At 37.1% G+C, this 11855-nt stretch overlaps 2 protein-coding genes across 3 annotated transcripts; both read left to right on the top strand.

Moving 5' to 3' along the window:
• The first annotated feature begins 648 nt into the window (after positions 1-648).
• On the top strand, positions 649-4668 carry LOC112050896 (uncharacterized). The gene is made up of 4 exons (XM_024089304.2): positions 649-750; positions 1572-1774; positions 2329-2434; positions 2838-4668. The coding sequence occupies exons 2-4, from the start codon at positions 1573-1575 to the stop codon at positions 3307-3309; spliced, it is 780 nt and encodes a 259-aa protein (XP_023945072.2). The 5' UTR covers positions 649-750; position 1572; the 3' UTR covers positions 3310-4668.
• Positions 4669-5416: 748 nt separating this feature from the next.
• LOC112050899 (pleiotropic regulator 1) lies at positions 5417-10062 on the top strand. 2 transcript variants are annotated; one of them, XM_024089307.2, is made up of 8 exons: positions 5417-5657; positions 6707-6831; positions 7297-7518; positions 7758-7844; positions 7955-8040; positions 8145-8339; positions 8670-8990; positions 9824-10062. In XM_024089307.2, exons 1-8 carry the CDS (start codon positions 5542-5544, stop codon positions 10013-10015), a joined length of 1344 nt encoding a protein of 447 aa, XP_023945075.1. In that variant the 5' UTR covers positions 5417-5541; the 3' UTR covers positions 10016-10062. The 2 variants fall into 2 exon arrangements, with proteins under 2 accessions (XP_023945075.1, XP_052741088.1); XM_052885128.1 differs by having other exon boundaries at positions 8145-8447.
• The last annotated feature ends 1793 nt before the right edge of the window (positions 10063-11855 follow it).

Raw genomic sequence — 11855 nt, 5'->3', positions numbered from 1 at the left:
CCGATTTGCCGATTAGACAAACTAAGTAATTTAAATATTAAAATAGTTATCTTTTTTCTAACTCAAAACTTAAAAACGGCCTATTGAATTTAAATATTATTATGGCAGACGCGTTTAATGTAAAATATACCTACCTAATTTTACTTATTAGATCGATGAATTTTGTATAGATAGCATGGAAATATAATAGTATTAAAATATATAATAAATCCCTTTTTTGTCGTTTACGACAAGTTTAATTAATGTATTGTTCTCAATTTTAGTTTGTTATTGTAAAATATTTTGCATTATTGTTTCTAATCAACAGATCTTTTACATCCCCTACCGTGACAAAATCTTAATCCCCGCGTTTTATTTGCACTTTAGTCATACACTTCAATGTGACAAACAGAGATAGACTTATTTTATCTGCCCCTACTTTGAATCCAAACTTGAAGGGTAGCGAAATCAAAGCCCGCGCTTGCGTGAATCAATAACTTGGCTCATACAATGATCTGTAATAACGTGTGCGTATTAAAATGTATGATATCCATTGACTTTCTGCCACGCTACGGTACAACTACTTGTATTAAAAACACGCAATGGATGCTGATAATAAATATAAAGTTGCGGTAGTAATGAAAAACCTTGTTGTTAGTAGCAAAAATTAACGCATGCGCTTAACATCCGTTGACCATTTTGAACAAGTGTAACCAAATATCTGGGAAAAGTGGTTCGTTTTGTGAAAAAGTCCGTAAAAAAGGTTTTAATGTAAGTTTGTTAACATTAAATTAATAAGTAGGTATTTATTTTCATTATTGCGATTTTTTTCGTATAAAAACTCTACTTGGATTTCAATTAATTTCAAGTTTAACAAGATATATTTTCCCCGAGAGCTCGGTAGCGCCATTTTATATATTAAGTACCCACTTTTCGTGTAAAAATGCCTATAATTACTTTTTTTTTACATTTTGTCTATGAATGTAAATAAACCAGTTTTCAAGATATTATGCTTGGCGCGTATTATTTTTTTTAAATTCAAGCTATTATTATATAATAATAATAATTAACCTTAGTTTCTTATAAAATAAATTCATTTTAGGATCTCGTGAACTTTCCCACCTAACATTGACGTCGAATCGAATCAAGTCGATTATTCGAAAAAAATACAAATATTACCGAATTCGATTTTTGGTCTATTGTGGTTTTGGGATTTTTGTAATTTGCTTATGTTATACCTACATACAATGTATAAAGTAGCAAAAATTTGTTAGGTAGGTATGAGGAAAGGTCGTTAAGTATTTTTCATCGTATATTTCAATTTAATTGCGATTTTAGTATGACAAAACTTATAATTATTATGGTAGATTAACTTTTGCCGGGTCAGGTAGTATGTAAATATAGTATATATACACGAGCAGGTAGCTCCAATGGTTTCACCCACGTAGTTCTTAATGAGAAATACTATTACATTTACACGGTAATCCGTGGTAATACGGTGATAAAATTGTGTCTATATTACTCGCAGAGAATGTAACTTTCGATTGGTAACAGGTTATTTAAAATATTAATACCTATAGATAACATTTCAGAATGTCTTGCGGGGCGGAATGCCTTTCCCTGGGCCCACCGCCCGACTCCATCATGCACATGCCGCCGCCGCCGCTGCCCGCCTTCCTCGCCAACATCGCCAACCTGACGCCGCCCTGCCGAGCGTCCAAGTGTCCCCCCACGCACAATGCGGAAGAGAACGCGCTGTTTCCCGGTGTCGAGTATCACGAACTACCGAGACATGGTAAATCAATCCCAAACATTTACATTAACAGAGGAGATTCTGTGTTTTTATTAGGCATATATTTCTGACTGACTGAGTTATAAATAGTTATTAAAATTAATTTTAATTTATTAAATAGGAAAGTATGGCTGTTTACTTACGCACTTCATAGATGTAAAAATGCACTGCCCTACCCTGAGTGCTCATTTTTATTGGAAAAGGAATTTTACATTATGTATAATTTGTACGTTTTGCATACTGCATGCCTACATAAAAACGTCTTGCTGTGTGCTGTGTTTGTGTCCATTGGGTCCAACAGTCGATGTAACTTTGAAATGGCGTCTAATTTTACTGACATTATAATTATTGCGCTTTAAGTAAAATACATTTAAATAAATAATAAAACAAGCTTCTACTAAACTAAAAGATATAAAACATATAAAATATGACCTTTTACCTCTCTCCCTATTTAGATATCAAAAATGTGTTTGATCAATGCACTCATTCAGTTAAAACTTCAGTTAAATCATCTCTAATTGGGAACAATTAAAATTTATCTGTCGATTTGGTTTTAGAGCCGGCCAGCACAGACGACACGTGGTTCCTGGTGCTGATCACATGCTGCATCGCCGTTCTGTGTATCGCAGCTTTGCTGGCGCTGTTCTTGCTCAAGTGCCGAGAGTAAGTCCATTTTCTTTTGGTGTCATCATTATCAGGCTAACAAGGCCAGACCTTCTTCCTTATCGGCGTGGGGATAATTATGGAGCTTAGACTCACCACGCTGCTCGAATGCGGGTTGGCGGACTTAGGGTAATAATGTTAAACTTATTAACTATTACCATCAGATGTTAGTAATAGTGACCGGGACCGACGGCTTAACATGCTCTCTGAGGCTTCTGAAAATTTCTTAAAAGAATTTAAAACCCAGGTGTCGAACCCAGGACCTCATGGTCCGAAACTTCACAGGAACAACGAGACTTTTGGCTTACATTATTTTTTTCATATATCGCTAAAGTATTAGACGTACTGCTGCAAAATATCCATTATTAATTTTAAAATTATAAATGTTTTTTTTTTTGTGTAGAGCGCGTGGCGGATGCAAGAGTGGAACTGGCAAGGCGGGCGGTTCTAACGCTTTGTACGGAAGCGCTGCATTGGACTCGCGAGTCCTCTGGGCGGCCCTCACTCCCCGGGGCACGCGGCACTTCGTCGCCGACACTTATCCTCACGACGAAACTGAGGACCATCACTACGAGTGCGTCGAACCTCCACTATACAAGCTCGGCCCTCCAGACGACCTCGCTATCACTCGACACTTCAACGTTGAATACGAAGACCCGGCACCACTAATCGAAAGTTACTCCGACAGAACAGAGGAATACTTCCGTAGCGGAATGGAGACCCTCCGTCGAGGGAACCGCCCTCTGGTTTCTTCTCCTACCAGGATCGAAAGGCCAAACTTGCCCCCACTGAATCTTCAGCCCAGGACCCTCCGAAGAGCCCCACATTCACGCCGCGTCAGCGATGCAAATAACCCGGAAAAGTCGGCTATCTGAACCGAGAATGGCGCGGTATTTTCCGTCGCCGATTCAACTGACATCGATTACGAGTGGTCGATAAACGATTCCAACGTCGACCGACTCGTTTGAGAACCATTATTTTGCAGTTACAAAAGCAAATATTATGAGTAGATGCACTGATCATAATTTCCTTTTTTATTGCTTACCTTAGTCAGAAACTACAAATGCTACTGGTCAGATTAATAGGTAGAACATATAGATCACGAATTCCAAGCCACCGCAAAATTATAGCTAACGTAACAACAATGCTTTATTACAGTAGCAGTTAACTTTTAAAGTAAATTCGTCTGTACATAATTATATACCCTACCTGTAACACCTAGTATGTAAGTATGAAAAATCATGTAGAATTCTGTAATTTAACAAAATTCCACAATCAACGCTATGTTAGCTAGGCTAGCAAGCTAGGGTAGCTGTTCTCATAATAAAATCATACCAATGAAATGTAGTATATGAGTAGGTAAACAACCGACTTTATATATGGGTCTTCATTTTTTTTGGAATAAAATCCTATTTTTGCGGTTTACAATAGAGTGAAGTGGTAGAAATCGTCACGTAACGGAAAAGCGCTAAACAAAGTGTATGTGTATGTGTGTGCTTGACACTTTCGTTGTGTTTAATGTGTAGATAAATGTCATTTAGGTACTATTAGTTTTATTTTGTCAGTTATTAATTTATAATCCGTTTTAATATAACACGGATTTTTTGTACATAAATCACAATTCTCTATTTTATATTTATTTATTGAATTATGAATAAGAAAGGGGGTCTCCCAACCGTAATTTTTTTATATGCAATAGACTTGCCTAACTGTTTGTAACATTTTTCTATTCTATATGCACATTTAAACTTTAGCAGGTTATGTTATATTAAGTTTGTGTAAATACAATATACTAGAAAATAATAGCTGCAAAATTGCTGGAATTCCCACTAGAAAGTGGTTAGTGGTAGTGTTAGTCGATTTTGGGACCGCAGTGCTTCGGTAATCCCTCCAAACGATTTTACACAATAGTGGACGTTCTACTAAATTCTACACAGTGGTGGTGATGATCTACTAAATTATAGCAACTGCATTATGTAATGTATAATACTCTTGACATACATCTAAGATTATTGATAATATTTATCTAGTCATAATTTAAAAATATAAATATTATATATTTGCGTGTGTTAGTAATACTACTATTATTGAATTTACATAATCTTAATGTCTTCTGTCACTCACACTTTACTTCGAGCAATAGTATTTAACTCAATTGTCAAAATCCATGTTAAAATAAAATAGCATCACAAACAATTTTATACTTAATTAATAAAATGAAATATTTGGCAACATATTTTACTTTTGATTTTTAGCTATTAAGTTCTTAGTAGTCTAATAATAATCAATACATGTCCGTTATAAATATTCAATAGTAACAGATGCCCCATGGTTTCCTATTTCCTGTGGGAAAACACTTAAATATAATCTGTTACTAGCTGGTAATGTAGCTTTCCATTTATGAAAGAATTTTAAAATCCGTTTATTGGTTTAGTCGATTATTTACTACAAAATAAATTCACATTTTGCATTTATACTTAGTAAGTAAATATTAGTCCCTTCGAGGAATAAAGACTAATTTATTAATTTAATTAATAATATTTATTATTTATTTAAAAGCTTTAATTAAAATTTTAATGTTGATTCAGTGGCTAACTTTGGCTTTCGGATCACGAAGACCTAGATTCATGTCTTATCTAATCGAGCTACAAAATATTAAAATTCTCAGTAAAAACTCTAACCCCAAAAGGGTGCTTTTTCTATTCGCTGAAGAGGCCTTCTACCCCAGTCATTGTACCATTCTGCTAAGTTAAGGTGGTGATATGATGTTTTCTTATTATTTTTCTATTTTTGGGTATACTTCTTTTTTGCCACATAAATTAGAACATTAAATGTGCGCTAAACTTTATCACGTTCCATAGACAAGAAAGAGAAGTGACATATTTGTTATCTAGATTCTGTTGTCTTTGGCGTACATTTAATTTGACATTTAAAAATTCAAACGTCAATAATGTGATAGTGATCTGTGATAATGTGTTAAAATCAAAAATCATAACAACGCGACGCGGTGTGTTGGACGCTGCTAAACTTTAGTGATTTATTTTAATTTATTTATACTTAATATGAAAATAATATTTTTAACCGTGTAATAAAGAAAAGGACTAAACATGGCCGACGAAGTAATAAAACATTCAGTGCACACTCTCGTGTTTAGGTCTCTGAAGAGATCTCATGATATGTTTCTCTCAAACCAGAGTATGCTGCCTCCAATTGATGAAAAAGCGTAAGTTATTGAATCTATATTATATACATATCCTAGCAAATATCCAGAATTTGTTGGCTGTATTAATTCTTTTCGCTGTTTACTGCTTACTTTCATTCATTGCGCTCTTTGCTATACTCGCTGTCGGAGGGTGCATTTGAATATGCATTGGGGCCTGCCACTCGGTATATTTCAGTGAAAAAGAGCCAAAATTCACCTTATGCAGGTAATTTCACGCTTACAAAAAAAAACACAGATTAGTCTATTAAGTTTATTAGGTTAAATTAACAATGGGAGATGATGATAACTATACACAAGAAATACTTGGTTGGATATTTTGTTGTTTGTAAAAGTCATCTTGTTAAGATGTTAACATATTTTTTTATATTACAAAACATTGTAATATAAAAGTAGTATTAAAAGAGTATCTTTATGTCAAAACTCATCTGTAAGTATGTCTACTGCCAAGGATACTGTGTTGTCTGAAGGTTATGTATTCCAGTGTAAAGGCAGATTTACTTTTGTCAAACATAAATCTGGCTTTATTGCATGCACTTGCTGAATAAGGATTAGCTTGATGTGCCCAGCAGGCTAATTCATCTATCTTTGACATAATAATGCAAGTTGATATACAAAATTAAGATTCTATGTAACAAATTTCATCTGGTACCTACTGGCGGATATCAAACCTAATGGTGGGTACCCTAAGCAGCTTTAGTAGGATTTTACCAAATTTGGCTAGGCAGGGAGAACAACACGAGCGGAGGAGGGGAGTCTTAATCAATTGTTTTTCTCTCTGCCACACAATGGTCCCGGCACCCACACAGTGAATCCATGGAATGCTAAGATATTTGTAGGTAAATAGATGACTTTTCTGAATTGATTTGATGTTTATTATAAAAGGTTGATATTGTAGACCAAAATAGTGAATAGGCAACACATATTCCTACCAAGTCTTATGAAATGGTAAATGGTTTAAATACGCAACAGTTTTTTGACTATACAGCAGTCTGTATACTATTAAGGGTTTAAAAAAAGGTCTCAAATTGAGGTTTGTATTACTGTTGCAGAGAGAAAATCCTGAAAGCAGTGAAGGCTAGAGACAGCTATGGGCAGGTGATGTCTGCTGTGCAGAAGGCACAGGCTGTCAAACAGCAGGAGGCCATGATTCGACCCGACACTCCTCACGACACTGGTAAGCACTTTTAAAATACTAAGAGTTGCAACACAGCTGTGGAATCTTTGACCAGAATGTTTGATTGGATATGCTCATAATGCTTTCCAATTGCCCCTGACACAGAACCCCAAACATCATGTGATACATTACCATAGTTGAAAATGTCTAGACTTGATTTTGGTGTGACATACTCCTACCTCCTACTACTATCCTACCTACCAATCAAAAATATCACTTTCACACAATTATATATTTTCAAAGTGAATAATATTACTCAATATTTTGTGTATATTTCAAGTATCTACCTTATACCGTTATCAATATCAAACCAAAATTAACTGAAAACTCACATTTGTTGTATGGGAGCCCCGTAATATTTATTATATTCTGTTTATTAGTATTTGTTGTTATATCAACAATAGAAATACTTCATCCGGGAAAATTAAAATACAGATTAAGATAGGTTTATACTTTAATTCACAGAAATAGCTGAATCAGCAGCATTGGGCTCAGACGGTGCAATGTTACCGTACAGTGTGCCCAGCATACCAACCCCTACAGCCATAGTGCCGGCACCACGGAAAGCGCCCACCATGCCACGCCCCAAGTGGCATGCACCTTGGAAGCTGTTCCGGGTCATATCTGGACACCTTGGCTGGGTGCGCTGTGTGGCTGTTGAGCCAGGGAATGAGTGGTTTGCTACAGGTATCATCATTTTGTTGTATGTATGTAAATTATTACTTGTATGTACCTCATTTCGTTTAATTATGATGTCCTTGTGTAATATCTTTGAAATGATAGGCTTGATGTCATACTGAAGTGACTACAAATGGCAGTTTGCGTCATTCATAGACAATATAGAGGTACAAAGTAGAAATAGTTTAGTTATATCATAAGACTTGCCATAACCACTCAGTTTTTAACCAAATTTAATATAATTACAGGTGCGGCTGATAGAGTTATCAAAATATGGGACCTGGCTAGTGGGAAGTTGAAAGTGTCTCTCACTGGACACGTCAGTACTGTTCGAGGTATGTGACTTGCCTGCGTTATTCAACCAAACATAAAGTTATTGCATGTTATGTAGCCTTGAAAAAGCTTGTTTCAACACATGTGTACATATGTTTCTTATATGATTCAGGACTTGAGGTGTCACCTCGCCACCCCTACTTGTTCAGCTGTGGCGAGGACAGGCAGGTGAAGTGCTGGGACCTGGAATACAATAAGGTATTGAATTTGAAGGACTTTACTTTATTCCACAAATGCGAGACTTGGTCACAATAACACTCATTATTAACATTTTACAATGAATATATGTGTAACTTTGCAAGGTGATCCGTCACTACCACGGGCACCTGTCGGCGGTGTACACGCTGGCGCTGCACCCCACCATCGACGTGCTGCTGACGGCCGGCAGAGACGGCACCGCGCGCGTGTGGGACATGCGCACCAAGGCCAACGTGCACACGCTCGCCGGACACACGGACACCGTCGCGTCGCTGGCGTGCCAGGCCGCCGAGCCGCAGGTGAGTCACCGCGCGCGTGTGTACATGCGCACCAAAGCCAACGTGCACACGCTCGCCGGACACACGGACACCGTCGCGTCGCTGGCGTGCCAGGCCGCCGAGCCGCAGGTGAGTCACCTGCGGCTAATCTTTTGTTTTAAATCAAACTATCTTCAGATACCCCAACAAAGTATTGTGATCATCAACCTGTAACATAAAGGTGTTTAGCCACATGCCTGGAATTCTTTCTTTAGCTTGCTTTCAGATAGGCCTCCTCCAGACACTTCCATAATCCTTTGTCCCTTGCTTTCAATAATAATCAAATAATCAATTAAAAGTGATATATTTCAGATCATAACAGGCTCGCACGACTCAACCATCCGCCTGTGGGACTTGGCCACGGGCAAGTCCATGTGCACCCTCACGAACCACAAGAAGTCGGTGCGAGCCATAGCGGTGCACCCCACGCTGTACACCTTCGCGTCCGCGTCCCCGGACAACATCAAGCAGTGGAAGTGTCCGGACGGCAAGTTCATACAGAACCTGTCCGGGCACAATGCCATCGTCAACTGTATGGCGGTCAACCCGGAGGGTGTGCTGGTCAGTGGGGGGGACAACGGCACGATGTACTGCTGGGACTGGAGGACTGGATACAACTTCCAGAGGTTACAGGTTCGTTGTCGTTGTCTACTATTATATTTACGGACGCCCGCAACTTCGTCGGCGTGAAATTCAGCTTTTCTTGTGGGAACCATTGATTTGTTTTTGGGATAAAAAGTCGTCTATCTATAAGTTGCTCAATAACCTCATCTATCATAAAAGTCTCTTTTCAATCGGTTCAGTTAATCCGAAAATTAGCCTGGACAAACTACTGTGTTGTATTTACTAACGCTCGCAACTTCGTCCGCGAGAAATTCAGATTTTCATGAATCCTGCGGTAGCCATTGATTTTTTCGGGATAAAAGTATTCTATATGTTGCTCAATATCATAAAAGTCCCAATACAATTCAATTATTCCGAAAATTAGCCCGGACAAACATAATAAATATATAAAAAATACATAATAAATACAAAAGGTTCACTCCTTGACGTCATTTAAATAAATGGCGACTCTTGCACAATGCAATACAAATACAATACGGCACAATAAAATTATCAGTAGCCCGACGCACAAGTTCTAAGCCTTATTAATTATTTATTACTAATTACTGATACTGTGAATTAAATTTGTAGTCATGTCTAGAAAAATGTGCTAAAATATTATACACGCACATAAACAATTGCAAAAGTTAAAAAAACTAAAAAAAATAAGGGTATATATTTTGTAATAAAAACTACTCTATTAGTGTTATTTTTACATTATGATTCTTATAGAAGAGGAAATTTTAGTGTGTATTTACTTGAGCTCATTTTTAATAAAACTGAGGGATTCCTTGTATTGGACACATAAATATCGCGTTGGATTATGACGCTAGTGTTGATACGAGTCAACTACCCTATTCCAGTCGGCAGTACAGCCGGGGTCGATGGACTCCGAGGCGGGCATCTTCGCGCTGACGTTCGACCAGTCGGGCTCGCGCCTCATCACCGCCGAGGCCGACAAGACCATCAAGATCTACCGCGAGGACGACAGCGCCTCGGAGGAGACGCACCCCATCAACTGGCGCCCCGAGATACTGAAGCGACGGAAGTTCTAGACAAACGGAAACTAGCCTAAGAAATAAATGACGTTTTTATATTCATACTAGTTTTGTTTTTGATTTGTTAGGGTCAGTTTCACTTTTAATGTGCCGGATATCTTTGTTGTTTGACATAGGTTAATGAAAGTGTTTAAACTATCCGACACTTGTTGATCAATGATCAGATATCTTCAACTGGTGTGTATCAATGAAACAACATGATGTGTGGGTACCTAATTTGATTACAAAACTAATTTCGTAGGTTAATTTCGGTCGTTATTCTAGTAAAATTCATGATGTAATTTTTGCGTGTTGTTGTTGATGTTATCAATCCATATACCGCTCACTGGTGAGCTCGAGTCTCCTCTCAGAATGAGAGGGGTTAGGCCAATAGTCTCACCACGCTGGCCCAATGCGGGTTGGCCTTGTACCGAATCGTATAATCTAATCTATTAAGAAATTCTCTGGTATGCAGGTTTCCTCACGATGTTTTCCTTCACCGTTTGAGACACGTGATATTTAATTTCTTAAAGTGCACACAACTGAAAAGTTGAAGGTGCATACCCGGAGCGGATTCGAACCCACACCCTCCGGAATTGGAGGCAGAGGTCATATCACGTCTCTCATTGTTTTTTTTTTGCGTGTAACATCATTAATTCCTTGGTATTTTTTTTTTACCATAGATTTAATATAAAACTTCAACAATACATTAGTAAATAACATCGATTTAATATTAAATATAACCGTTTTCCCCCCAAAGGGCAGAAAACGATTATTTAGGTTTCAGCCGAAGCTTGATCCACTTACGAGATTACCCTCCAAATTTTGCCCGTTTGCAGTGTTCCTATCCTACATTTCATTGGGTAAATGAGGTTTTGACATAACATCACGCCGTCATCCGCCGGCATGTCGCTTGACAGTTGTCAATGTCAAACAGTACTCTCGTAAGCCGGCAAGGCATGAAATTTTAGTGGATCAAGCTTCGGCTGAAACCTAAATAATCGTTTTCTGCCCTTTGGGGGGAAAACGGTTATATTTAGGTGTTCGAGCCTTCAGCTTGATCCACTTACGAGATGTGTTTATATTCTGCCGGCGATGGCAAGGCGTACTGTGATGACCATTTTTTATAATAGTAAAAGAAATGATAATCATTATACATGTAAATTAATGATCAACGACGTTTAAATTATCAGTATATAAATCAGTATATTATCAGTGATTATCATAGAGACAAAATATTTTTCTCATCTCTGAAGTAATTAACAAGATATCAAATTTAATTGATATTAAAATTATTGTCATTTAATTAATCACAGTTATTAATGTAGATTTCACCCAAAAGTAACACACATATTTTTATTAATTGATATTTTATTTAATGGTAAAAACAAAACCTATACAACCCATATATTCATTTAAATTGGTGTAAATATGCTGCACTTAATGCTGTAAAGTAGTAAAGTAAATCTCAAAACATCTGAGGAACTTCTTCAAGACAGCGTAGATATATTGACTACCTACTTTAAAATTCTATTGTATTTTATTAAATCTGTATTTACAGATGCTTTTAAAATTATCTGAGAAAGCTGAAAACGTGCTAATTTCAATAAGCTTCGCAGTTATACCGAAATGACTGCGAGCAGCTACTTTAATCTTTGTCTTCTGCTAGACATAATAAACAAACCAGATTCATTGACATGTCCAATAATTTCTTTACCCAAATATAACAAATTTGTAATATCAGTTTGTACTAATAGATATAGCCCTCTGACAACATAAAGTTAACCAAACCAATGTTTGATCTGTATTTTGTCAGAACCGTACTGTGTATAGTCAAAACATGAACTCTCCACTCAAG

The sequence above is a fragment of the Bicyclus anynana genome, chromosome 13, assembly GCF_947172395.1.
Source record: "Bicyclus anynana chromosome 13, ilBicAnyn1.1, whole genome shotgun sequence".
Classification (NCBI taxonomy): domain Eukaryota; kingdom Metazoa; phylum Arthropoda; class Insecta; order Lepidoptera; family Nymphalidae; genus Bicyclus; species Bicyclus anynana.
This window is presented reverse-complemented; position numbering and strand designations above follow the sequence as displayed.

Bases quoted from the DNA above. Each gene is read 5' to 3' on its own strand.
- LOC112050899 (XM_052885128.1), top strand. From the start codon at position 5,542: ATGGCCGACGAAGTAATAAAACATTCAGTGCACACTCTCGTGTTTAGG. The intron at 7,519-7,757 runs GTATCATCATTT...ATATAATTACAG, and splicing joins GAATGAGTGGTTTGCTACAG to GTGCGGCTGATAGAGTTATC. The intron at 8,041-8,144 runs GTATTGAATTTG...TAACTTTGCAAG, and splicing joins GGGACCTGGAATACAATAAG to GTGATCCGTCACTACCACGG.
- LOC112050896 (XM_024089304.2), top strand. From the start codon at position 1,573: ATGTCTTGCGGGGCGGAATGCCTTTCCCTGGGCCCACCGCCCGACTCC. The intron at 1,775-2,328 runs GTAAATCAATCC...ATTTGGTTTTAG, and splicing joins TCACGAACTACCGAGACATG to AGCCGGCCAGCACAGACGAC. The intron at 2,435-2,837 runs GTAAGTCCATTT...TTTTTTGTGTAG, and splicing joins TTCTTGCTCAAGTGCCGAGA to AGCGCGTGGCGGATGCAAGA.